The 26,572-nt window shown below is 43.0% G+C and overlaps 2 protein-coding genes across 3 annotated transcripts in view; one reads left to right on the top strand and one right to left on the bottom strand.

The window, feature by feature from the left end:
• Nucleotides 1–5,094: 5,094 nt before the first annotated feature.
• NANP (N-acetylneuraminic acid phosphatase) lies at nt 5,095–13,941 on the bottom strand. Of its 2 annotated transcripts, none has more exons than XM_073628035.1 (3): nt 13,788–13,941; nt 10,008–10,132; nt 5,095–8,276 (listed from the first exon to the last, which is right to left on the bottom strand). In XM_073628035.1, the coding sequence occupies exons 2-3, from the start codon at nt 10,095–10,097 to the stop codon at nt 7,641–7,643; spliced, it is 726 nt and encodes a 241-aa protein (XP_073484136.1). In that variant the 5' UTR covers nt 10,098–10,132; nt 13,788–13,941; the 3' UTR covers nt 5,095–7,640. The 2 variants fall into 2 exon arrangements, with proteins under 2 accessions (XP_073484136.1, XP_073484137.1); XM_073628036.1 differs by having other exon boundaries at nt 13,731–13,872.
• Nucleotides 13,941–26,572, top strand: part of POLR1B (RNA polymerase I subunit B) — a 39,785-nt gene continuing 27,153 nt past the window's right edge. The window contains exons 1-5 of the mRNA XM_073628034.1: nt 13,941–14,385; nt 17,113–17,280; nt 18,941–19,087; nt 20,236–20,368; nt 24,275–24,411. Of these exons, the coding sequence (XP_073484135.1) occupies nt 14,059–14,385; nt 17,113–17,280; nt 18,941–19,087; nt 20,236–20,368; nt 24,275–24,411 (912 nt within the window). The 5' untranslated portion in view covers nt 13,941–14,058. The remainder of the gene's footprint in view (nt 14,386–17,112; nt 17,281–18,940; nt 19,088–20,235; nt 20,369–24,274; nt 24,412–26,572) is intronic.

Below are 26,572 nucleotides of genomic sequence, written 5' to 3'. Positions count from 1 at the left end.
GAACAGCGATAATAAATTGGAATCACTGGCAGAATTGAGCGATAGTGATTTGTGGGGAGATCCGTCAAACACTGAAAAGTAATGACAGTGACAATTCTGCAACTGAGCAAATTTTTGTGTTTTTGATTTGATTACATTATTGAATAATTTTTATTATTATTATATTATTATTTGGTATAATTATTTATAGTTGTTTATTATATTATAATTTATGATTTCGTGTTTCAAACTTTATCATACCCGGGATGTCTACTAGACTCTGGTTTGGACAGATTTAAGTGAGTCATTCCTAAGAATTACAGGCCTACAATATAAAACGCCAAATTTCCATGCAAAATAATGGTACCGCTTTCAGCATCAAAAATATGAAATAATCATACCCCCAGGAAGGTTAAGTTGATGAGGATATCCAACTGACACTTTCAATATTAAATTTTACACTTTTTGGAGACAAATTTTTTTAATTGGACTTTATTGAATGTCTATTTATCTATAATGGATAGCAAACACTTGCATACTATGCTCCCTTCTGACAATCAGCTCCACTCCATGAGTGTACTTTCTGCTATCTCTGTCCACCACCACCTTTAGGCTTGGTTCACACTATGCAGTTTGCTTTTGATCAGTTTCTGTAGTGCTTTTTGCATATTTGCACACATGTTTTTGACACATTTTTGCTCGTTTTTTGATACATTTTGCATTTTTTATGCCCGATTTGTTGTTAGGCAGATTAAAAAATGCAAATTGTGGTAAAACCATGGCAAAAACACACTACATGCTCTTCTGAAGCTTCTCCATTAAAGTCTATTGAATGCATGAAGGTGAAAAACCTTCAGCCCCTGGAACCACTTTAATTCCTCATTTCTCTGCATAGGCTGGGTTTCGACTCAGACTGCTTAGTTCCTGTGATTTCCTATAAAAAAAAACCTAAGTCTATCTGGAAGTTATACGTTCAATATAGGAAAATCCCCTTTTAAAATACTCCAATTATGGTTCAAAACCTTCTTTATAATAAAGAATATGTTATTAAAAATTACCCCAACCTTTTCAAATGTTAAAACCAAATCAAGGAAAACAAGGCAGGTAGGATCCACTACATGAGGGAACGAGATTTCAAAGAGATTATCCTGGCAGTACATTATAAATACCTAAAGGGTGCCATCAGCCTCTTCCCAAATAATCAATATCTCATATATACCTTAGTGTGCATAGAGAGACAGCTTTGCCCGAACAAGTTATTGTTCAAATATGGAACTGTTCCCAATATCTCAAATAAGATTGGCATGGTTAGGGGCGAACCTGGCTCCCATCACTGTCCTTCTTGATGGTCTATAGTATTATTTCAAAAAGACAAATTAAAATGTTACTAAACCCACAACAGTAACATCAGTGTGTATATGCAGTAAAGCATGCTTGTTATACTCACTGTGGAACCTAAGGGGTTAATCCTCCGCATTGTGTATAAAGGCTGTTCGATCCTGTCTCTCTGATCCTCCTCTTTAACTTCGACTCCAATCCATCTCCTGATAGAACAGAGCATTAGGAGTCAGTTTTTCTTGGAAGAGTACATGTGATTAGCACAGGGCCAATCAGCACTGTCGAGGCAGAGGATCAGGGGGAAATGAAAACTCCTCCTACAAGCTTTAACCAGACACTGATAGAAGTCACAAGACTGCTCTAATTGCTGATGTTATTAAGCAGTTTATATTTACTAAAACAATTGCATTTCCATGTTATGTGTACTGTGGAAGACCAAATATAGTGAATGCAGGGTCCTGGGTTTAGTAACACTGTAACCTCCCTGGCGGTATGATTATGTCAGATTTTTGCATCTCAAAGCGTTACAATTATTTTACATAGAAATTTGGCGTTTTATATTGTAGGCCTGTAATTCTTAGCAATAACACACTTAAATTTGTCCAAACAAGAGTCTAGTACAGTGATGGCGAACCTTGGCACTCCAGATGTTTTGGAACTACATTTCCCATGATGCTCATCTACACTGCAGACTGCATGAGCATCATGGGAAATGTAGTTCCAAAACATCTGGAGTGCCAAGGTTCGCCAGCACTGGTCTAGTAGATATTCCGGGTATGATACAGTTTGAAACACAAAATCCTAAATTATAATATAATAAATATAAATAATTATAAAAAAGAATAATATAATAATAATAAAATTAATTTCCCCACAATTCACTATCGCTCAATTCTGCAAGTGTTCTAATTTACTATCGCTCTTTTCTAGCTGGTCTAAAACCACTTTTGACGTAAGGCCCCTTTCACACTTGTGCTACTCCAAAGTCGCACGATTTTGCCGTGATTTTAACAACACAGTCATACGACTGTGGATCCGACTTTGCCCCACAACTTGAAGTACGACTTCAATGAGCAGGGACGCGACTTTGATTATCAAATAATTAGGGGGAACTCCACGCCAATTTAAAAAAAAACACAAAACGGCATGGGTTCCCCCTTCATGGGCATATCGGGGCCTTCGGTCTGGTATGGATTTCAAGTGGACCCCCCCACGCCGTGGCGTGGGGTCCCCCATCAAATCCATACCAGACCCTTATCCGAGCACCAGCCTGGCCAGTCAGGTAAGGGGGTGGGGACGAGCGCCCCCCCCCCCGAGCCGTACCAGGCCGCATGCCCTCAACATGGGGGGGGTGGGTGCTTTGGGGCAGAAGGGGCCCTGTGCCCCCCACCCCAAAGCACCTTGCCCCCATGTTGATGAGCACAAGGGCCCCTTCCCGATAACCCTGGCCGTTGGTTGTCGGGGGGGGGCTTATCGGAATCTGGGAGCCCCCTTTAATAAGGGGCCCCCAGATCACGGCCACCCACCCTATGTGAATGAGTATGGGGTACATTGTACCCCTACCCATTGACCTGGGGGAAAAAAAGTGTCAATAAAAAACACAGTAGAAAGGTTTTTAAAGTAGTTTATTAGGCAGCTCCAGGGGTCTTCTTCCGACTTCGGGGGTCTGATCCGACTTCTTCGCTCTCTTCTCCCGCTCTCCGGTGTCTTCTCTTGCTCTTCGATTCTTCTCCCGTTCTCCGGTGCCTTCTGCCGGGCTCCTCCGCTATCTTCTTCCAGCTCTTTTACTAGCGTTGGCCCGGTCTTCTCCGTCGTCTTCTTCCCTCTTCTTCCAATGGTGACACGACGCTCTCCCCCGCTGTAATGCCGTGTGCGCGGTGCACAACGATTTATATAGGCATGGGGCGTGGTCACCAGGTGATGTCACCCGGTGACCCCGCCACTTATGATGCCAGAGTTCCATCATGCCCCGGGCTGTGACGTCATAAAGGGGCGTGGTCATTGGGTGACATCACCCGGTGACCACGCCCTATGCCTGTATAAATCGTTGTGCACCGCGCACACGGCATTACAGCGGGGGAGAGCGTCGTGTCAACACTGGAAGAAGAGAAGAGGGAAGAAGACGACGGAGAAGACCGGGCCAATGCTAGTAAAAGAGTTGGAAGAAGATAGCGGAGGAGCCCGGCAGAAGGCACCAGAGAGCGGGAGAACACACCGGAGAGCAGGAGAAGAGAGCGGAGAAGTCGGAAGAGACCCCCAAAGTCGGAAGAAGACCCCCTGAGCTGCCTAATAAATTACTTTAAAAACCTGTCTAGTGTGTTTTTTTTTTTATTGACACTTTTTTTCCCCCAGGTGAATGGGTAGGGGTACAATGTACCCCATACTCATTCACATAGGGTGGGGGGCCGGGTTCTGAGGGCCCCTTATTAAAGGGGGCTCCCAGATTCCGATAAGCCCCCCGCCCGCAGACCCTGGCAACCAACGGCCAGGGTTGTCGGGAAGGGGCCCTTGTCCTCATCAACATAGGGGCAAGGTGCTTTGGGGTGGGGGTCATGCCGGTTTTTCGGTGTGGGGGGTCCCTTAAAATCCATACCAGACCGAAGGGCCCGGTATGCTCATGAAGGGGGAACCCATGCCGGTTTTTTCTTTGAAAAAAAAATTGGCGTGGAGTTCCCCTTTATGTACAAGTCGCATGCCAAAGTCGGATCAGTTAATATGGAATCCGGCTTCAGAAAAAAAGTAGTGCAGGAACTACTTTGAAGTCAGCATGACTTAGGGCCCTTTCACACTGGGGCGGGGGCGGCGTCGGCGGTAAAGCGCCGCTATTGTTAGCGGCGCTTTACTGTCAGTATGCGGCCGCTAGCGGGGGGGTTTTACCCCCCGCTAGCGGCCGAGAAAGGGTTAAAACCACTGCAAAGCGCCTCTGCAGAGGCGCTTTGCCGGCGGTATAGCCGCGCCGTCCCATTGACTTCAATGGGCAGGAGCGGTATACACTCCGCTCCTTCACCGCTACGAAGATGCTGCTAGCAGGACTTTTTTTCCCGTCCTGCTAGCGCACCGCTCCAGTGTGAAAGACCTCGGGGCTTTCACACTGGAATTAAAGCAGCGGCACTTTCGGGTCGGTTTGCAGGCGCTATTATTAGCCCCAGTGTGAAAGGACCCTTAAATTCATGCCAATATGAATGGTAGTCATTCAAAATCATGGAGAATGACTTGTCTTGCGATTTTGCAGTCCAAAATTGTGGGACAAGTCGTATAAGTGTGAAAGGGGTCTAAAGGGACACTTTTTGGTTGCTATGGACAATCTCCAGCTTCCAGGCAGAAAGAACAGTATATCATATAAAATTGCATGCAGGGCATTGGACAAAGCACTGGGGACAAAAGGGATGTGAAATAATTTAATACAGTAATGTAATCTGTAAGATTACACTGTACTGTATTGTATTATGATTTTTCAATTTTTTGAATTTGCTGCTGGGCTCCACCCCCATGCATCGCGACGTTCGCAGGGAACAGAGCCCGGCACACAGAGGCATCGGGCAGAGGACGGAGCCCACGGACACAGCGGGGGGACATCGCAGGATCCTGGGGACAAGGTAAGTATACTGCACCAGGATCCTGCAATGCAATCCCGAGTGTGGCTCAGGGTTACCGCTAAGGGTACTGAAATTTAACCCCGAGCCTCACACGGGAAAACCGCCAGGGAAGCTAAGGGGCAGAGTGTATTCAATGCTTTTCAGAATAATGCTCTGAGTAGGTAATGATAAAGTGTCATCCTTAACGTAAAGCATTTTAAATTTTATTGGTTGGGCTCTTTAGCGCTCTTTTTGTGAAAAATGCCCACTTTAAAACATAATGTACACAAACATATACATAAGAGAGACTTTTAATCTTCAGGTTGAATATTAATTTATTAATACACTATGATTACGGTAATTTTTAGTAAACAATTCTGTGCATATCGTTTTGCTAAAAGGCCAAGTCCACCTTTTGCATAGAACAGTAAATGCCCATATATTTGAATTAAAAATTTTTTTTTTTGCAAATGAGCCTGCAAAACACTGCAACCACAAACAGTGGGTCCTAGGTGCAAGGCTCCCGCAGACTCTTTCTCCAGCTCTATGGCCGTACCAAGTTAGAGAGTTAGAGAGCTGGAGGAAGTGTCACTGGACTAGGAGTGTGGTGATCACACTGAAAAAACACTGAATATATTTTCAATTAATGCATAACTGAATCAACTGACATTTTTATATAAACTGGGTGTTCACCTTCAAAGTACATTTGCACCTAAAAATAAAAGAGGTTTACTTTTTAAGTGATTGATATACATGCGATAAGTTAAAGTATCCCAGTAAACTGGAGAATAAATATTAATGTTTGTACACTGTGTCTGTGCTGAATGAACAGAGAATTTAGCATAGGCCAGTGATCTCTACATGACAGGAGTGTGGACATAGTGTGGACATAGCGTGCACATACAGTAGTTAGATGGGAGAAGTAGTGATCTACATATTCCTCATTTAAATAAAAACGTTTGTCTTTTTTTTTGTTACCCCAGAATGATTGTACCCTAAAGGGCAACTCCAGTTTCATGGAAAAAATAATATAGCATATATTATTGTTACAAAAGCCATATTGTTAATAAAAATTACATTTTCTTTTCAATCTGCAACTACTGTAATTTTCTATAAATTAAATTCAATGCAAATTGGCAGCCTTTAGGCGTTCTGTGCATGGCTGGTGTACAAAACGCCCCCAGAAATGTAATTTCCTGCTTGTGTGAAGAACTCTTCACTAAAATACAGGTCAGGTTGTAAGGCATCTTCTGCAAAAAAAAAAAAAAAAAAAAACACTTTTGAGGACATACTTCCTAAAGCTAATCACTTCTAAAGAGATGCTGACACTGCAGTTTTTCTCGTCAGAACCCTAAAAGTGCATCAGCTGCTTATAATGGATTAGTCACTCCCATTCTGAATCACACAGCTATTCTTTAAAATCAGTTTACTATGTTTCAGTTATGAATAAAGACAGTGAGTAATCGGTACCAATCACTCACTGCGTTTATTCATAAAAGAAGGGGCTGGTAAATGACATTTGCCGGCCCTCTGCCCTGCTCACCATCCTGAAACATCCCCCCCCCAGCAGTTGTTGGGAGAGGAGGGAAGCTGGCAGTGCTGCGGGGAGAATGGGGGATGGATGGAGACCAGAGAAGCACACAAATTGTGTTTATTCATTTAACCACTTGCCGTCTGCGGCACGCCAATATACGTCGGCACAATGGCAGCGGTGGGCAAATGGGCTTACCTGTACGTCCCCTTTAAATGGAGGGGCTAGCGGGTGCGCGCGCCCGCAGCGTACAGCGTGACCGTGCCCGTGGGAGGGGCGGACTCATCGGGAGCAGTGATCGCTGTCATGTGACCGGAAGCCCATCCCCCCCACAGTTAGAATCACTCCCTAGGACACACTTAACCCCTTCATCGTTCCCTAGTGGTTAACCCCTTCCCTGCCAGTGTCATTTACACAGTAATCAGTGCATTTTTATTGCACTGATCGCTGTATAAATGACAATGGTCCCAAAAAAGTTTCAAAAGTGTCCGATATGTCTGCCATAATGTCGCAGTCCTGATAAAAATCGCAGATCGCCACCATTATTAATAAAAAATAAAATAATAATAATAATAAAAATGACATAAAACTATCCCCTATTTTGTAGATGCTATAACTTTTGCGCAAACCAATCAATATACGCTTATTTTTTACCAAAAATATGTAGAATACATATCGGCCTAAACTGAGGAAAAAAAAAAATTTTATATATTTTTGGGGGATATTTATTATAGCAAAAAGTAAAAAATATTGTGTTTTTTTCAAAATCGGCGCTCTTTTTTTGTTTATAGCGCAAAAAAAAAAAAAAAGTAGAGGTGATCAAATACCACCAAAAGAAAGCTCTCTTTGTGGGAAAAAAAGGACATCAATTTTGTTTGGGTACAACGTCGCACGACCAATTAAATTGATGTAGTGCCAAATCGCAAAAAGTGCTCTGGTCAGGAAGGGGGTAAAATCTTCCAGGGCTGAAGCGGTTAAAGCCTATGTTTCATAAAGAGAGTATGAAGCTCATCCTCTTGCTGATTTGGAGCAGTGGATGGCTTCTTACTCAAACCCCCGCAGATTGGCTGTTTTCATATGTACAAAAACAGTTGTGAGATGGCTAAAGTGCTGTAAGATGTCAAACCATTTTTGGCCTTATCTGCATGCTTGGACCACACTCTTGTGCTTGAAGGGGATTCCCATATTCTTTAAAAAAACTGAAAACCCCTTTAGGACTACTGTAAATTTTGTAAAACCTCAGGTAGCGCATTTATAGAATGTATAGTGTAATGAGGAGTAGGGCTGGGATTGCTGTTTATTTGGGGGTTCTTATTTAACCAGATGGTTGCCTTTAATCCAGCATTCAGTCCGCCTTGAATGTCTGTGTCCAGATTGTCTCCCACCATCACACAGTCCTCTGGCTTTACTGACACTAGATCACAGCAGTGGAGGAAGATAGATGGTGCAGGCTTCTCTTCTGAATGTTCTCCTCCCACCACAATGGCATCAAACAATGCACTGACACCACAAGCTTCAATTTTCTCCCTTTGAACCTGTCTCTCTCCATTTGTTAACAGAACCAAGCGCACTGATTTCCGCAGTTCGCATAGCATGTTTTTGGCGCTTTCTGACAAGGTCATGAGTTGTAGACGCTTGGTTTTCCACAATGCATATGATTCTTGGGCCAAGTTCTTGTAATCTCCAGGCTTGATTTCCTGCATGGATTTATCCCAGTGCAATGCCCTGAGATTATCAATGGTCATTTCAGAGGGATCAAATGTTTCATGAAGCAATTTTGCTTGAAACCCATTACATATGATATGTATTTCATCTTCTTTGAATTGGCTTTTGTCTTTAAGTAATTTAATCACCTACAAATAAGACAATCCATGTTAGAAATAGAAGTAACATTTCTGCATGCTTGAAAACTTAAGTGGTTCTATAGGCAGAAGATTTTTAACCTTAATGCACTCTATGCATTGAGGTAAAAAACCTTCTGGGTGCAGCTCCCCCCCCCCCCAAAAAAAAATGAAAAGTCAGCATCTACACATACTGTAGCTGCTGACTTTTAATAATAGGACACTTACCTGTTCAGGTAGGACACTTACCTGTTCAGGAGTCCAGCGATGTCGGCACCCCAGCCGATGTTTACATTGGCTCTCGGGTGCTGCCACTGCCATAGCCGGTAAGGGAAACCGGCAGTGAAGATTCACAGCTGGTTACCTAATGCACATGTGCAAAGCTGGCCGGCGGAAGTGGGGACAGGTACCTGTCAAAAACAGGTACCCCACTCCCCCCGGGAGGGGGGGGGGGGGGGGAGAGGAGACAGAAAGGCGGAGCTTCCACTTTTGGGTGGAACTCCGCTTTAAATCTGAGTTTCAGGTAAGCAGCTAAACAACCAGTTGAAATACATATATGGAAACCATTTTATCTATCATGGTCCTCTACTTCTTCCCTAACGCTGTTCTTCATGATGCCGAGAGCTGCTCTGGGGCTGCAGGCACACAGTGGGGAAGATTTACTAAACTTGAAGCACTCAGAATCTGGTGCAGCTGTGCATGATAGCCAATCAGCTTCTAATTTCAGCTTGTTCAATTAAGCTTTGTCAATAAATCCTGGAAGCTGATTGGTTTCTATGCAGAACTGCACCAGATGTTGCACTCTCCAGTTTAAGTAAATACCACCCACTCCCAGTATGTCCCCCGTCTTTGAGGTTGAAGATGTCCGGCATCACTCAACCAAAGACTGAGGAAATCTGGCATAAAAGACTTACTGCAGAGACAGCGCCAAAGGAAGTGAGTATTGCAGCCTGAGCTGCATTTCCTATTCATATACAAGCTGGAGGTTCAATTAAAAAAAAAAAACATCCAGAAGCTGGGCTTTAACCTTTACTTATTAATACACAGCTATATATTATATATTGTATTTTCAGTCCATCATGAACGCTGCTGCCAGGCTCATCCACCTCACAAACCGCTCAGCGTCTGCTATACCCCTCTGCCAATCCCTCCATTGGCTGCCACTCAGTCACAAAATTAAATTCAATATACTAACTATAACCTACAAAGCCATCCACAACCTGTCCCCCAGCTACATCTCTAACCTAGTCACAAAATACCAACCTAATCGTTCTCTTCGCTCCTCCCAAGACCTCCTGCTCTCAAACTCCCTTGTCACCTCATCCCATGCTCGCCTTCAGAAATTCTCCAGAGCCTCTTCCATCCTCTGGAACGCTCTACCCCAATCCGTCCGATTTTCTCCTACTTTATCCACTTTCAGACGATCCCTGAAAACTCATCTCTTCAGAGAAGCCTATCTGGCCCCCACCTAACAAATGTACATTTATCTTCTCAATCAGCACATCACCCACAGTTATTACCTCTTGTATCTCTTGACCTTCCCTCTTAGATTGTAAGCTCTGAGGAGCAGGGCCCTCTGATTCCTACTGTATTAAAAAGTGTATTGTATTTGTACTGTCTACCCTCAAGTTGTAAAGCGATACGTAAACTGTTGCTGCTATATAAATCCTGTATAATAATAATAATAATATTGTATTCATATATAGGAACAGAGAATTTCATAACCCATAAACTAGAACTTACCTCTTCTATTGCTTTTTTGCTGGCTCCAGAAGTGTCAATCAATGTGTTATCCAAATCAAAAAATATGGCTTTAATTCCATTTAACACCATTTCAGAAATGGTGTGGGCACAGGCTTAGGAAGTATCTGACAATAAAAAAGTAATTATGCATTACATGAATTGAGACATTTAGAATACACAAGTGAATATTCCTTGCTTATCAAATCTTGTTACATAGGCATCTTGTTAATGAAGGATAAAGTAAAATTTTAATGATGTATGGCTGTATCTCCCACACTTAAAGCGAATCCTTACCCTAAATAAAAACGTATTTTTCTCTGCATTGTCCCCCCTCCCTCTCTCTCACATCAGCTCCAACACCAAACGATTCCAAAGCTTAGACAAGTAGGTATGCTGTAGTGACAAAACTCTTCAGATTAACAACTACTGTTTACCAAGGGGACCTTAATCAGCCAAGTTAGTTAAAATGCACTCTTAGCCCCCCCATTCACACTGGTGCGGCTTGTCATGTGATTTGACAGATCAAAGTCACATGACAAGTCGCACCCTTTTTCTGGAACCGTTCAAATCAGTGTGACCCCGACTTGTACCGACTTTGAAAAAGGTTCCTGCGCCATTTTTGGCAGTTTTATGTGTGGCTTGCATTGACATTTGTGCATACAGTCGCCCAGATGTCTGCAAGCTGCACATGAAATCGCACTGATCGCTGGCTTTGAAATCGTGCTGAAGTAGCACAATTTCGAAGCTGCATACGGTGTAAACCAGGGCTAACATTAAACATCTACTACAGCAGCCATACACAAAATTAAAGCTATTCTCTTGGATACATTTTTAATTGTAATACAGATTGTGTTATTACTTTTTTTATAGATAATTTCTGATCATATTTTCAATTGTTAGCATATGTTTTGCACCCGTTTAATATGTTAGTAAATGATGAATCATTTGTTGCAATTGCTCACACCTGGATTCATCAAAAATTAAATATGTGTATGCTTACCCAACTAAACTAAACCCTCCTATCATTTTCAGCCAAGGAAGCCGCCATCTTGCCCTCTGTTTAATCTTCAACTGCCATGGTGCTGCACATGTGATCAGTTATGACTCCAGCCATTTGATGGTTTGACAGTTTGGTTGAGAGCACAACAAATGTGACAGTTATAATTCCTGGGAACTTGCTGGGAATGTAACCGTTTTTTTAAGCTGGTAAAGTACAACTTTATCCATAAAAACTTGATAAAAAATAGCAAGGAACATACATTCTACATTAATAAGTTTGCCACCAAAATTAGTGTGTGCTGTAAATTGCCTCCATCATAGCTCCTGTTTCTTCTTGCTGGAGGCTGCCATTTTGCTGTATCCCAGAGCCCCTGAACAGAAGTAAATCATAAAGCGGAACTAAACCCATTAATTTAACAATTTTAAAAAACGGTTTCTGGAATACCAGTGTTTCTAACTGTCACATTTGCTTGTTTCCTCAAGGGAACTGTCAAACCATCAAATGGCTGGTGTCATAGCTGTCCACATGTGCAGCACCATGGCAGTTGCAGATCAAACAGAAGCAGCTTCCTTGGCTGTAAGAGGGATTATTCCACTTTAAGGCTGTCAGCAGATCGGCCTCTACCAACTCGGCAATGCCTAAAAAGGGAGAGCAACTGGGAATGTGCAGAGCAGGGTGAGACAGTATATTACTGGATTTTAAACAGTATAGACACTTATTTTTAATGTTTTACATAACTATACCTGCAAAAGGGACCAGCCTGAAGTGATCTAAGAGGACTTCATTAACTGAAAGTGAAACTTTAGTCAGAAAAAGTGGAACTTTAGGTTCCAAAATAAAAGTGGGCAGACAGGCAGGATTTTTAATGCAGAAGAGACATGCGGGATTGCATCGCAGGATCCATGTAGAGGATACTTACCTTGTCCCCTGGATCCTGTGATGTCTCCCTGCTGTGATCTGCAAGCCGCCATGTCTCGCTCGATTCACGGTGCAGAGCTCCGTTCCCTGCAAGCGTTGTGACGCACGGGGACGGAATTCGGCGCCAAATTCAAAAAGTAAAACACACAGTACAGATACAGTATACTGTAATCTTACAGATTACAGTACTGTATCAAATAATTACACATCCCCTTTGTCCCTAGTGGTTTGTCCAGTGTCCTGCATGCAGTTTTATATTATAAAAACTGTTCTTTCTGCCTGGAAACTGTAGATTGTCCATAGCAACCAAAACTGTCCCTTTACATCAAAAGTGGCTTTAGACCAGCTAGAAAACAGCGATAATAAATTAGAATCACTTGCAGAATTGAGCAATAGTGATTTGTGGGGAAATCCGTCATCAAACACTAAAAGTAACGAAAGCGACAATTCTGTAACTGAGCAAATTTCAGTGTTTTTGATTTGATTACATTATTGAATAATTTTTATTATATTATTACTTGGTATAATTATTTATAGCTATTTATTATATTATAATTTTTTATTTCATTTTTCAAACTTTATCATACCCGGGATGTCTACTAGACTCTTGTTTGGACAGATTTAAGTGAATTATTCCTAAGAATTACAGGCCTACAATATAAAACGCCAAATTTCCATGCAAAATAATTGTACCGCTTTCAGCATCAAAAATATGAAATAATCATACCGCCAGGGAGGTTAAGTTAGTTTCCCCACATGTTTATTATTCTTAAAATTAAAGATGAATAAAAGTGTATCTTAAAGTATAACGTATATTATTACCTCTGTGTATACAGCGCTCCTTCACCGCTCCAAAGATGCTGCTAGGACTTTTTTTAGCGCCCTGCCAGCGCACAACTCCAGTGTAAAAGCCCTCGGGGCTTTCACTTTGGAGAGACAGGAGCAGGACTTTCAGGGCACTTTGCAGGCGCTATTTTTAGCGTTATAACTCCTGCAAAGCACCCCAGTGTGAAAGGGGTCTAACTATAACCCCTTACCTTAACAAAATAAAATAATACATGAATAATAATAATAATAATAATAATTGAAAAAAGCTAAGGGAAAAGCTAAAAATGCTGAAATACCTAGCAACAAATGATAGTTTTCTCTACTGGCTAATAAAAAAACACCAAAGCTCAAAAACACGTGAAAAAACTCTCAAAGACACCACATCAGGTGTGAATGCAGCCTTATAAAGACCGCTCTCCAAAACTAATGGCTCTTTCACACATGTGGACTCTTCAGATCTGCCTGTCAGTTTTTCAGGCGGACCTGAACGGACGCTCCATGTACCTTTATGGAGTGACGGATGTGAGCGGTGACATGTCCGCTGACATCCGATCCGCTAAATCCAGATGGATGAAAGCCTTATTTTCCATCTGTCTGGCGCATCAGATTGGATGAAAGCGGACAGGCGGATCTGTTTTCATCCAAACAGAGGGGAGCTGATATCTGACAGGACTTGTCATCCGCCGGCTCAGCGAATCAACGGATCAATCCTTGCTGTGAAAGCGGAGTCCGTGAAAGCGGACATGAATGTGTGAAAGGACCCTAAAAGAAAAGTTTTGGCGTTAGATATATTTATAGATTGGCTCAACCAGGAAAACAAAACAGAGCAATCACAATGCAAAAAAAATCGATCACGGTGCACAGTAGGATTAGGAAGTGACCACTAGATGGCACTGTACAATAAAAAGAAACGCTTTCTTGGTCTTTACTTATGACAGCTCACGTGAGATGACTAGAAGCAAAGCATGTCCGCCTACCCTGCAGAGCCAACGTAACCTTACAAATGTGCCTCACAGAAAGACACAATACTTTACCACGGTGTTATGGAGTGAAGTGCCACAAGTCACTGCCAGCAGACAGGAAGGCGGGGTGTCAATTTTAGAATGACTGGGAATTAGCTTCCTGTTTCTTGAGTGAGGCACAGTCTAGTCTCTAGAGATTTGGTCTACAACAAAATGGCGGCGTCCTTTCTTTTCACGCCTAGATAGACGATTCTTTCCTCTGGTCCATAATGAGGCGCCGCTGTCTCATCACACACATCACACACATCACGGTTACAGACATATTTGAGAGCCGAAGCTGGCAATGCTTGTCCTGGTATTGCGGAGACTGGCGGAAGTACGTCACGGGCAGCATGTGTGCAATGACCACACCCCCTCCGCCAGCACATGTGTTGCTGAGTACCTGGCTCTGTGTGTGGTGTTCAGCAGAGGACTGTGTGTCCTTCCTGCCATCATGGACTGGACTCAGAAGTGGGATAAACTGCCCAGGGAGCCAAGTCTGAAGAAGCTGACAGACCCTGGCTATGGGAAGCCTGGAAAGAAGCAGCACCCTCCTCTACAGGACATCACCAGAGCTCACATCGAGTCCTTCAACCAGGCCATGACAGAGGGACTCTTCCAGGCAGTGCAGGTGAGGAGGGGGAGAGAGGAGATTATACTTTTCCTATGTGCTTTCTATTCATATCTTCTAACAGCGACTCATTCTTTAAAGTTCAACGCTGGACAAAAAAAAAAAGTTTTCCCAAGTTTTGGACAAAATGTCGAACGCGTCAGTTTACCGAACCCGCGTCAGTTTACCGAACCCGCGTCAGTTTACCGAACCCGCGTCAGTTTACCGAAACCCGCGTCAGTTTACCGAAACCCGCGTCAGTTTACCGAAACCCGCGTCACTTCATTGAACCCGCGTCACTTCATTGAACCCGCGTCACTTCATTGTGGCATCAGCTGTTCTTCAAATCTGTGTTCACTGATGACACTGTACGGCATGCCATGACACTGTACGGCATGCAATATCAGGAAGGATGACAGAAGATGTTGTTTACATTCTCCAACCCCAATCTGCAGGCACAGAATGATGTCGGCCACACTGCTAGGAGTGACATCACTCTATAGCTGGAACTCATCCTCTGACAGAGCCTGCGCCATATTCCTGCCTGACACTAGAACTGCACCCCCCGCCGCTCTGCTCAATGGTCTCCTTGTAGTCCTGGGTGCCCTTAACGTGCTCCCTAAGTTTGGTGTCCCTGTCACTTAGCCCTGGTTCACATTGGAACAACTTGACATGTCAAATTGGCGGCAATTGCTGGCAATGGCACTGTCCTAATTGGTGTGACGCTGCATTTGCGGCGCTGCACCGATTTCAAAAAGAAAAAGTAGTTTCTGTACTACTTTTTGCAATTTCGGGCTGAGATTTACATTGACATCTGTGCAGAAATCGCAGCCGAAATCGGGAGTGAAATTGTGCGAGTTCAGCTGAACTCGCACAGCTTCATTCCCGCAGCTCAGTATGAACCTGGGCTTATGGTTCAGGAGCAGTGCCATGTCAAGCTGACCCAAGATTTCAAAACAACGTGAATTGCGCAGTAGCTAGTGTATTTATGTGTGCATGCGAAGTATCGTCAGTGGAGGAATTTGACATGCAAACCTAAGTGCACTGATGTCAGCATGGACATAGTCGATGAAACGCTGCACATTGTGTGTAGATTTGAAGAACAGCTGATGCAACGGGAAGTGACGTGGGTTTGATAATCTGACGGGTTCGACATTTTGTCCAAACACCTGCACTGCTCAGGTCAGCTGCTCCTTTTTGTATAGAACAGGGATATGCAATTAGTGGACCTCCAGCTGTTGCAGAACTACAAGCCCCATGAGGCATAGCAAGACTCTGACAGCCAGACAGCCACAAGCATGACACCCAGAGGCATGATGGGACTTGTAGTTTTGCAACAGCTGGAGGTCCGCTAATTGCATATTCCTGGTCTAGAGGATCGGAGAAAGCTTCTACTCGATCCTCTGCTCCACCTACAAACAGCGCTCCCCCCCCCCCCACACCGATCCAAAGGTGGACTGTTCCTGATGTCTTCACGTCCAGAGCAGGTCAGTGGGTGTGGTAATGACAGGAACAGTTCACTGCACTAGTCCAGGGTGGGAGAAGAAGGGGGGCAGGAGCCGCAGGGACTAGTCTTGTGATTTGCCGTGATTTGCTATCATTGGCGGGACAGGGACACTGCAGATATGGATTTGACTAGATATTTACTTTGTGAGTTATAACATTTTAATAAACTACCTATTGCTGCACTACATGGCGCTTCACTTTCTTTACTGGGTTCACACACAGGAGCGGTGGGGGAATCGCACTGCATTCCTATTCAAATGGAATGCAATTTTTGCAGTGCAATTTGCGCCTATTCATTTTGTATTGATGCAAAACGCACCACAAAGTATCAGTACTCGCCGATAAAATTCCAGTATTGGTACATCCCTAGTAGAAATTTTCGATGGGAACAACAGTTCTGATGACACTCCAGGATTCCCTCACTTTGAAGGGGTTTCCTCTCACTTCCTTTTTTGGCTATGTGACAAGATGTGAAGAGAAATCTCCCCAATGGGAGACGGATGGCAAAACCTTCCCTTACTCTATACAAAATGGGAAGAACGTTTTGTCTTTTAGTTCTACTTTAAAGTGGTTCCAAACCAACTAGGTCTATTATCTATCTGTGCCCATAAGGGCTCATTTATGCGAACACTGACATCCATCCTGTGTGCTGAGCCACTGGGTTTTGCATCTTCAACCATCCGGAGACTGTTGGTTTCAGGACTGATTGCCACGATCAGGTGGCTTTTACAAGCAAGATTTCTTCACATTTTGTTTTTAATTTAATTCTATCAATAAATTTGCTTGGGATAATGCATAAGGCCGGTGCACCCTCTTTTCTTTGTCTCTTTGACTGAAAATATCACCTGAACGTCGCACTTGTGCGAAGGAGTATTTGTTTGCTCCCATCCTGTTCACACTCTGACCAAGTGCAGATAATCATTCACTGTATACAGATCGATACAGGCAAAAAGTCATACCATAATTTTGGTACATGCAACTGTTTTCAGAACTCTGACTTTACACAACACAATCCAATTTTTTTTTTTCCTGATTTCAACACAGGGATAACATGTTAACTTGCTGTCTAAAGTTTTCCAATTGCTTTCAGATGCCATTGTAACAGGATAATCAAATATATTTACTTTACCTGTCAGGGGTCATAAAGTTTATGCCTGATCGGTGTATGTTTTAAGCTTGGAGTGTAATACCTGCTACAACTTTTCCTATTATACATTCTTTCCTTTCTCCTCTGTCTTATAGGCCATAAAACCAATGGAATTCAGTTTTAAAAATGCTCGTGTATCATTTCAAATTGTGGATGCGGTTATCAGCCAACCCCTGGTCCCCAAGGGAAGCCTCTGTAAGGATCCAAAGGTTTACCCGGCTGAATGTAGAGGGCGAAGGTGCACCTACCATGGAAGGCTGACTGTGAGTAAACATAAGTGCGGTTCTTCACATTCCCCTAAAATTTATTTGTGAAGGTCTTTTGGGGGGAGCAACAGGTAATAGAGACAAGTAGTAACATAAAAACGTGTAAGCATGCCACCTAGAGTGGGGTGGCATATAACAAATGGGTGTAAATCTCAGAAATCAATCCTTTAGGTATTCTTAGGTTTCAAGATACTATCAATGGGTATCTTTTTTTTTTTTTTTTTTTTTTTTTTTTTTTTTTTTTTTTTTTTTTCCCCATGAACCAACCAAACGTATGTTATTAGTGAGTAATGATTACCTGTTACTGATTTTCCTGGTTTCTCTTTGGCACTAAAATTAGATGAAAGATTTTTGTCTAAAATAATTGGATTGCCACAGTTGTAGACGTATGCAATCTCGGTTGGGACCAGATACTAGCTAGAGATTCGCTTTCTAATAGGTCCTGAAGTGGAGGGAAAGCCTTAAAATGTTACTAAACCCAGGAGCCTGCATTCACCATATCTGGTCTCCAACAGTACACAGAACACGGGAATGCATTTATTTAAGTAAATATAAGTTGCTTAAATACCTTTTTCTCATCAGCAGTATATAAGCAGTCTTGTGACCTCTCAGTGCCCAGCCAAATACTGGTTAAAGCTTGAAGGAGGAGTTTTCGTTCCCCTCTGACTGTCCTATGAGGCTGTGTGACCGTTGACCCATTGTCTGGACAGTGCTGATTGGCCCTGTGCTGATCACATGCACCCTCCAAAAAAAAAAACCTCTAGCAATACACGCCAAACTAGGAGTGCCCCCGCGGCTCTGTTCTATCAGCAGATGGATTGGGGACAGTAAAATAAGGGGAGGATCAGAGGATAGGATCACACAACCTTTTTACAAAATGCATAGGATTAACCCCTTAGGTTCAACAGTGACTGTAAGCATGCATGCTTTACTGCATATACAGACTGATTTTACTGTTGTGGGTTTAGTAACACTTTAATGCTTTGAACAGGACACTGCAACCCTAACCAATCCTTAAAGCAGAGTTCCACTCGTTTTTGTAGCTGCTGATTTTAATAAACACACTCACCTGTCCCACGGTCCAGCGATGCGGCTGCCCAAAGCCTCACTCTTCTCTGCAGCGCCGGCATTGCAAGTGTGGGCACCCGGCTGTGACAGCTTGTGGCTTCACAGCTGGATGCGCACTGTCCTCTTAGTGGCCAGGCAAACTTCTGTGACATGTCACAGAAGATTGCAGAGGGGGAGGGGGACGAGTCACCTAGGCGATGAGAGCAGGAAGTGGGAGCTGGGTACCTAGGTACCCGCCACCCATCCCCCAAAAATGACATGCCATATGTGGCATGTAAGGGGACGAGGAGTGCTTAAAGTGGAAGTTCCACTTTTGGGTGGGACTCTGGTATGCTCTAAAAGCTGGAAATTGCTGTTTTTTATACCTCCATGTTCTTCGGTGGGCCTGTACATCATCTTGCTAGCAGGAAGGAATGAGAAGGAAGAGAATGCATGCATGCTTTGCAAAGTGACGTAGAAAGTGATGGTCTGGCTCATACTCTGTACTTTTTGTTTTTTTTTTAAACAGGTGAGATATTTCAACAAATGACAACCTAAAATGTTCTAGTGGGATGGTTGTTTAAAATTATTTTGTATGTTGCTATTACAGGTGGATATAAGTTGGTCTGTTAATGATGTTCCCAGTGGTGTCATCAAGCAATCCCTTGGTTATGTTCCCATCATGGTAAAATCCAAGCTTTGTAACTTACATGGCCTTTCACCGAAGCAGCTTGTGCAGCATCACGAGGAGGAGCAGGTAAGGGTATAATCTTGGACAACAACTTCTTCAGGCTAGTTTATACCTGCTGTTAACATTGCTGCACCTCCAAAAAGGAGTTTGACAAGGGGGTGCAGAGCCAAAATATCTTGTAAATGCTGCACCACAACCTTGTGTATTACATAGAGGTGCACTGAAATTTAGTGCGCCAAAAATTATCGGCTGAAAACTGTGTGGGTTTTTTTTTTTTTCATTTGGCCAAAGGGGGGGGGGGGGCTGGGTCCGCCCCGGGTGCCACCCATTGTGGGAGTGTCATCCTGGCGCCCAGTCCTCCACTCCCTCTTCCTCCCCTTGCCGCGATCTCCGTGTTTTACGGTGCTGAATTGCCCGGCCGCAGTAAGAATGTCCCGCCTCCTGTGATAGACTGCACACTGATCCAATGATGGGACATTGAATCAGCGTGAGGTGATTACAGGAGACGAGACATTGTTACTGCGGCCCAGGCAATTCAAATCCAGCTCCATGACACAGAGATCACCTGCTGATGCGGGGCTGCATATGACGGGCACTGGCGGGCTGCATATGATGGGCACTGGTGGGGCTGCTAGGCAATGGCATGCTGCATATGACGGGCAATGGTGAGGCTAATGGGCACTGGGATGCTGCATATGATGGGCACTGAAGCAGCTGGGCACTGGCAGGCTGCATATTACGGGCACTGGTGGGGCTGCTGGGCAACTGGTGAGGCTGCATTGATTTCTTGTAACATGTCTGCTAGAGGTGCACCAAATGGAAATTTTGCTAATACTATTAGCAGTGTGTTTAAGCTTAAGAGATTGCAGACATGGTACAAGTGATGGTTAGAGACTGCAGACTGCATTTTTCTTGACCTTTCTTACACTAAAGGTGCCAACAATAGTCATATTAATATGATGATATATGGGGATGATAAAAACAGGCTTAACTGCCTTTTTTTTTTTTTTCCGGAATATGCAACTGTAAACCTAAAAGGCATGTTCCAAAATGCAAGCATCAATCAGATGTTAGCTGGTAATGTAAGAAAACGTTGTAAGAAAGTTATAACTGATATGAGGTTCTACACCAGTTTTCTTGCACTGGTATATCATTGTTACATACATCAAAGGTAATTCTTTATGTAGTGTGAATTGCCTTCTCTATTTTCATAGGAAATGGGTGGCTATTTTATAATCAACGGTATAGAAAAGGTGATTCGGATGCTAATTATGCCAAGAAGGAATTTTCCTATTGCAATGATTCGCCCCAAGTGGAAAAGTAGAGGTCCCGGTTATACCCAATATGGTAATTATTTCTCTCTCTCTCTCTCTCTCTCTCTCTCTCTCTCTCTCTCTCTCTCTCTCTCTCTCTCTCTCTCAATAAAAAGTGGTGGCCTCATGCACGCTGGGCATCAAAAGCGCCATTTTTTTTTTTTTTTTTTCTGTTGGCCTATATGTCCTTGCACACATGGGTAGAAAGGAAAAAACATTTCTTGGGTGTTCAGAAGAGAAGTGTCCAACCCCCCCCCCCCCCCAAAAAAAAATCGGCTGACGTATTTAAACATGATTAAGTGTTGGGCATGTTTAGCTCTTGAATGTTCATTTATTCCAGTGGCCACAATAAATCAAAGCAATGATTGAATGCTCGAACACTTGAGGCACCTAAAATGGCATTGCAAAATGCTGCTTTAGGCACGTTTTTTAATTCTGTGCCTAGGGGAGGAAAAAAAAAGTTCTGCGTGCATGAGGCCTTTGTCTCAGCTAGAGTATCCAATCGGCTTTTAAATTTTCATTTTCTATGCTATGTGGAAAACATAGACGCTGGAAGCTGATTGGTTGCTTTGGGCAGTGGCGCCAGTTGAGACAGATCTTGTCTCAGATACATTTTATAAATTCACCCCAGTGTATGTTGGGGTGCCAATCAAAATAAAAGCATGTTACCACACTGGCCTCGTTTGAGTGCACCCTTAAAGTGTAGTCCTGTAGTAGACTACTTCTTTGTTATCTACAGAGCTGGACAAACTAATAGAATGAATGAAGTGCCGGGAAGTTCAGTTCATAAAGTACTATTAAGAAACCAGATGAGCATGCTAGAAAGGATTCACATAAGTTAAAATCCAGCTGTATTTTTAATGTGTGTTATGACTGATCCACACATCAGTTAGATAAAGAAAGTTATCTAATCTTTAAAGAACCTTTTAATGTGTTTATATCGGGAACTTTTCCCTAACAATCTCCCAGTACTGTGGATGAGGGGAAAGAGGCTCCACCTACCTAAAACAGGAGACCCATTATCCGCATTCAATAAAAAGAATATAGTTGTAGTTATTTGCATCTCCTCTGACCTAACAGGAACACTGTTGGTTTATTTTCCCTCGTGTCCTTTTATATTAGTTGCATGGACTTTGAGTATATGCTGCCCCTTGATTTCAGGGACAGTGGACTTAGAGGGGTTGCATGTGTGGGCTTTTCTTGTCTAGGATTTACTTTTGTTAGTATCCTAGCTGTGGGACTTTCTCTTTTCCCCAAGGCCTCATCTCTGCCTGAGGAGACGCAACTATCCTCATTGGTGCAGAGGCTCTAGTGAAGCCTTTCTTTTCTTTCATTTAGTTGGGCTCAGAGTCCTCTACTGTGTTTCATCAGGAAGTGTGGGTTAAGGCCTAGCCCTTGGTGGCCAGCTGAGACCAATAGCATCCCTGGGTGCTTTGGAGGGAGTTCACACGGATGAAGCAGGTCCATGCTTTTCCCTGGATGCCAGCGAGGTTGGGGTAGAGAAGTCTGGTGACAGGCGATGCTTGTCCATTAAGTCAAGTGATGCACTTTCAGTGCATGGGCTAGGTCAGAATGCGGCCTAATACACTATAGGTCTTCCTGAATGGAAAGCAATATATTGGTTGAATGGGAACACCCTGACGCCGACAGACACAAGGGAGAGCTCAAGCGGGTGGTGGATGGACCAGTAAGCGGACCTGGACATTCCCAGCAGACTTCCTCTGGTCAGCAGTGCTACACCACAGTCTTATTCTGTCATGCAAGCTGCTAAAAATCTGGCATATGGGCACCAGGGGCTGTTCGTGTTATAGCTCTCCTTACTATACTATAGTGTGGGTCAGTGTGTGATTTACCCTTGGGAGAACATCCTCTCATTAGTGCTGTTTGCTATTGTTAGGCTTTCTGGCGTGTCTCCTACAAGAGAAGGAATTGAATGCAGTGTGTTTTCTGGTCCACCATGGGCATGGCACACTAGATAAATTCTAGGTATGGGTATTTTTACATAGTTATATTGGACCAATGTAACTATGCATATACCTGGCTGATCCCCATGAAAGCTGGAAATAACTATAGGAGGCACCACTACTACACTGATCTCCTAGCTTCTGGGTCCCCTGCCGAAAAAGCTGCGACAAGAGATCACCTGCTCAGCATGGTGCCATTCAGAGAAAGCTTTGCATTTTATCAATGAGTGTACACTATTCTCTGACTGGGTAAGATGGGCAGGGCGGTGACATCAAAATTGCCACCTAACCTTATCGTGGAATGCTTTGAATTGATTATGAAAATGCAAAACATTATATAATTGGCGCCACAGGACTTTTTCTGCTAGCTTTTAGACAACTGCCCACCTTTTATGAGCTTGGGAGGCTTCGACCATATCTCATCTGATTGTGGGCTAGATGGTTACTCATGTACTGCAGTGTATTGGGTAGAATAGCTATATATCTACATCCATTCAATATGTCTCAGCTACTACCTTTGGCTATGTTCAGGTCTAGGGACTAAAGCTGTACCTATTATGGGCTACCAGTAACTAATATTCACCCCAGTTGGTCTGCTTAAAGTGTATGTAAAGCTTGTTTATTTTATTAAAATAACAAACATGTCATACTTAGTTTTGCACAGAACAGCCCTTATCCTCCCCTTCTGGGGGTCCCCCACCTGAGTGCTCCCATGCCAAGATACCACATCCCCCTGGCTGAGTGCTCCCATGCCAAGCCGCTTGCTATGGGGGCACTTGTGCATACTCGTTTCCAAGCTCCTCTCTGTTTATAAGACATACAGAGCAGGTCTTGGCCTGGAATGCAGTAAGGCTAAAAACCTGCCTTTACAACCACTTTAACCTTGGAGCCTTATCACCTGGAGCCTCCTGAGTTCCTCCTCTGGAAAGATGTATAACAGATTGGTAGCCAGAGACTAGGTTATATCTATATGTGATAATGCTATTTGTCTGTTTTTGTGGCGTAGACCTCATTTGCATACATTTTGCAGATTGTTGGATGTGTATTAGATGTACACACGACAAGTCTAATCTCATGCTTCTGCAGTATGCTAGGTCTGTATATTTAAATATGGCTCAGATATTCACCCTTTGTACACTGTTGGACAAAGACTGTGTTGCTAGTAGATTTTGGCCACATCAAGAATTTTAGTAGAAATTATTATGGTTTAGCTATCAAAAGTTTGGGGTAATTTTACAGGTCTTTGAACAGCGGATTGCCTAAACAACTCCACAGAGCTGCCACCTGGTCCAATTTTCATACAGTGGCTAGATACATCCAGATTGCCCTACTTTTCTGTCAGGACTAAGCCTTGTAGGTCCTGCAAGCAGTAACCCCAGCTGAAGACTATTCACACCTGCGTGTTTAGCAAGTGCACTTACAAAACGCTAAAATTGCATGCCACGTTTGTGGTTCCATGCAATGGCACCACAAACACGTCAAACAGATGCTTATTTTGCTGCACTGAAATGCGCACAATAAACGCACAAACCGGAACTCAGAAAAAAGCTCCATAAGCTCCTTTGCCACCCATACAGCAGCCCATTGAAATCCTATGTGTGTCACACAAAAAAGCGTGTTTAAAATATGCTGATAGTAAATGTAACCTAATAGGTTTATTTCTTGCTTGTCCACTCCTGGAAGATGATTGGGGAAAACAAAGTTGGTAATTCCATTTTCATGTTCATCTTCCAGGACAACATATTCCCGCCTTATGTTTTGTGTTGCATTGTGTTATGATGTTCCATTAATTGCTGTTGATTCTTGATCAATACTGAGGTGACTGTGCTTTATATCGATTGGTGATGTGTTGCCTATTTAGGTAGGCAAAGCCTCTCGTGCTGTCCTTGAAGATTCCTGTAAATTAAGTTACCAGGTTATGAACCTCTTCCCCCTCCCCCCTTTTTTTTTTTTTTTTTTTTTTTTCTCCCTGTTAGGTATATCAATACGTTGTGTCAGAGATGAACACACAGCTGTGAATATGAACCTACATTATTTAGAGAATGGCTCTATAATGGTGAATTTCATCTATCAAAAAGAACTCTTCTTCATTCCTCTTGGCTTTGCGCTGAAGGTCAGTTTTTCTGAAACAAAATTGTTTACTTTTTCTAATAATAATATCTCAGCTTACTTATACTGTGAAGAGAGATGTGTGAATGAACTCTTTTCAACAAGGCCCCACTCACACTTGATCTCGGCATCTTTGATTTTTCATGCAGATTTAGCCAATTGAAATCTAATTTCTAGGCAAAAAAGTGCATTATATGTGTTTTAAGACATCTTATGGAAGTCTAATGGGACAGAAAGGCGTAACTCTGTTCCATAAGAACCTCATGTACTTTTGATCGACAAGACTCAAATGACACAGGCACCATTGATAATGGAGACAGGGAAGGGAGAACACAGTCCAAATACAGCAAAGTGTACTAAGTAATAAAAGCATGAATATGTATTGGAATGATAAAAATGCACTTTCATAGATGATATGCAAGAGGCAGGTAGATCAGACTGTGATGGAAATGAGATCAGCAACCTCAGATGGTGCACATCCAGCCTTGGCCTCAGGCGTGGAGAGAGAGGGTGTGATGCAGGATGGTGACACCACTATGGGATTCCTTTTGCACTGTACAGGACTTGGAAGTGCAGCCAGGAACACCGGGACCTCCTCTGCCTGATGTCACTTCTCAGGCATGCGCAGTCGGGTTTTGAGGCATACATGCCTCTTCGTCAGCCTGACTTCATGGGGTTATCTACTAAGCTTATAAGACAGCATTACAGGAAACATGGTAAGCGAGCCTGGGGATGGACCTCCCAATACTAAAGCTGGGCCAGAAGAAGCAGGCCAAAGACAGCGGAGGGAGCACCATCAGAACGCAAGCACAGATACCCAATAAATCGTAAATAATGATTATAGACGCTCATAAGAATCGATAAAACACACGCTCACTAAATGGACAAAAATATGAACCCGTTTACATGGATGCACAGGTAAATATGACTATGGGAGCTGGAACACAGAGGTAGAATAAAGTCCTAGAGCAATCATTGAATGGTGTGTACATCAAGCTTCTTATTCAGACTGCCAGGGGCCAAAGTGTCCAATTTAAAGATCCAAAATATGTCTGACACAAAGGGTCTTGAACTGTTCACCCTCGGGTAGGGACGCAGTGATGGATACAATGGTCAGTACCTGAAGTACGCTTCGATCTTTTGCCATGATGGACAAGGTAATGTCTGGACACCAAACTTAGGGGAAGCATTTTCCCACACTTCGCCTATGTTCCCTGAAATGGGTATGGGGGGCCTGATGGTCGTACCCACATATTGTAAGCCACAAGAGCAACTAATGCAGTAAATTGCATATGAGGAGGAATTCACTAAATTCATAATTTTTACCATGATAGTCCTTAAAGAATTGTTGACTGTGGGTGACAAACGCATGTCAAACAATTGTATTTTTTACAATGAAACATTCCCTTGAGGGGTAGGAAGGTGGGTATGTGGGTTCTTGAAACAGCTGTGTGCTCAGTCAGCTTGTTGGGAGCATTAATATTCTTGATGCTCTGGCTTTCCTAAAGACCACCTTGGGATGGCAAGCAGCCATGGATCTAATTCCACTGGCCCGGCTTCACTATTGGGAGGTCCACCTCCAGCTAGCTTGCCATGTATTTCATGTGCTGTGGTCTTAGGGGCAGCATCAGGGCCAATCAGGTGTGCTATGGATGCACATGCTAATAGGAGAGGGACACGTGAACAAAAGATTGAGCTTATCACTATGCTATTTTTCCTTCATTGTCTAATCAGGCTTCAATTTGAGTAAAATCGGGACTCCATCCTGGCATTATTTGGCAGGGATGTGTACATTTCAGAACTTGATGGCAAAAGTAGAATAGTTCATGTGTATGTTCAAACTTGTTTGATGACCGTTAAAGAGAGCACAGTGGTTTTGTCTAAATCATGTACAAAATCGGTTGGATAATGAGTGCTAAAGGTTGTTTTCACATTGTTGGCTCAAATGATCAGTCCAATAAATGGTCATTTTGTTTGGTACATTTTAATTGAAAAATACAAAAAAATTACACAGCATATCAACAAAACAAATTTAGTGCCTGTCTGATGTGTGGGGTGCGTTTTTTTTTTTTTTTTTTTCTTCTTTTTCTTTTTCTTTTTCTTTTTTCTTTCCAAAACCACCCATCTTGTATCCTAATTATTACTTGTCTGTTGCAATCTCTTAA

Source organism: Aquarana catesbeiana, linkage group LG04, assembly GCF_042186555.1.
Source record: "Aquarana catesbeiana isolate 2022-GZ linkage group LG04, ASM4218655v1, whole genome shotgun sequence".
Taxonomy (NCBI): domain Eukaryota; kingdom Metazoa; phylum Chordata; class Amphibia; order Anura; family Ranidae; genus Aquarana; species Aquarana catesbeiana.
This window is presented reverse-complemented; position numbering and strand designations above follow the sequence as displayed.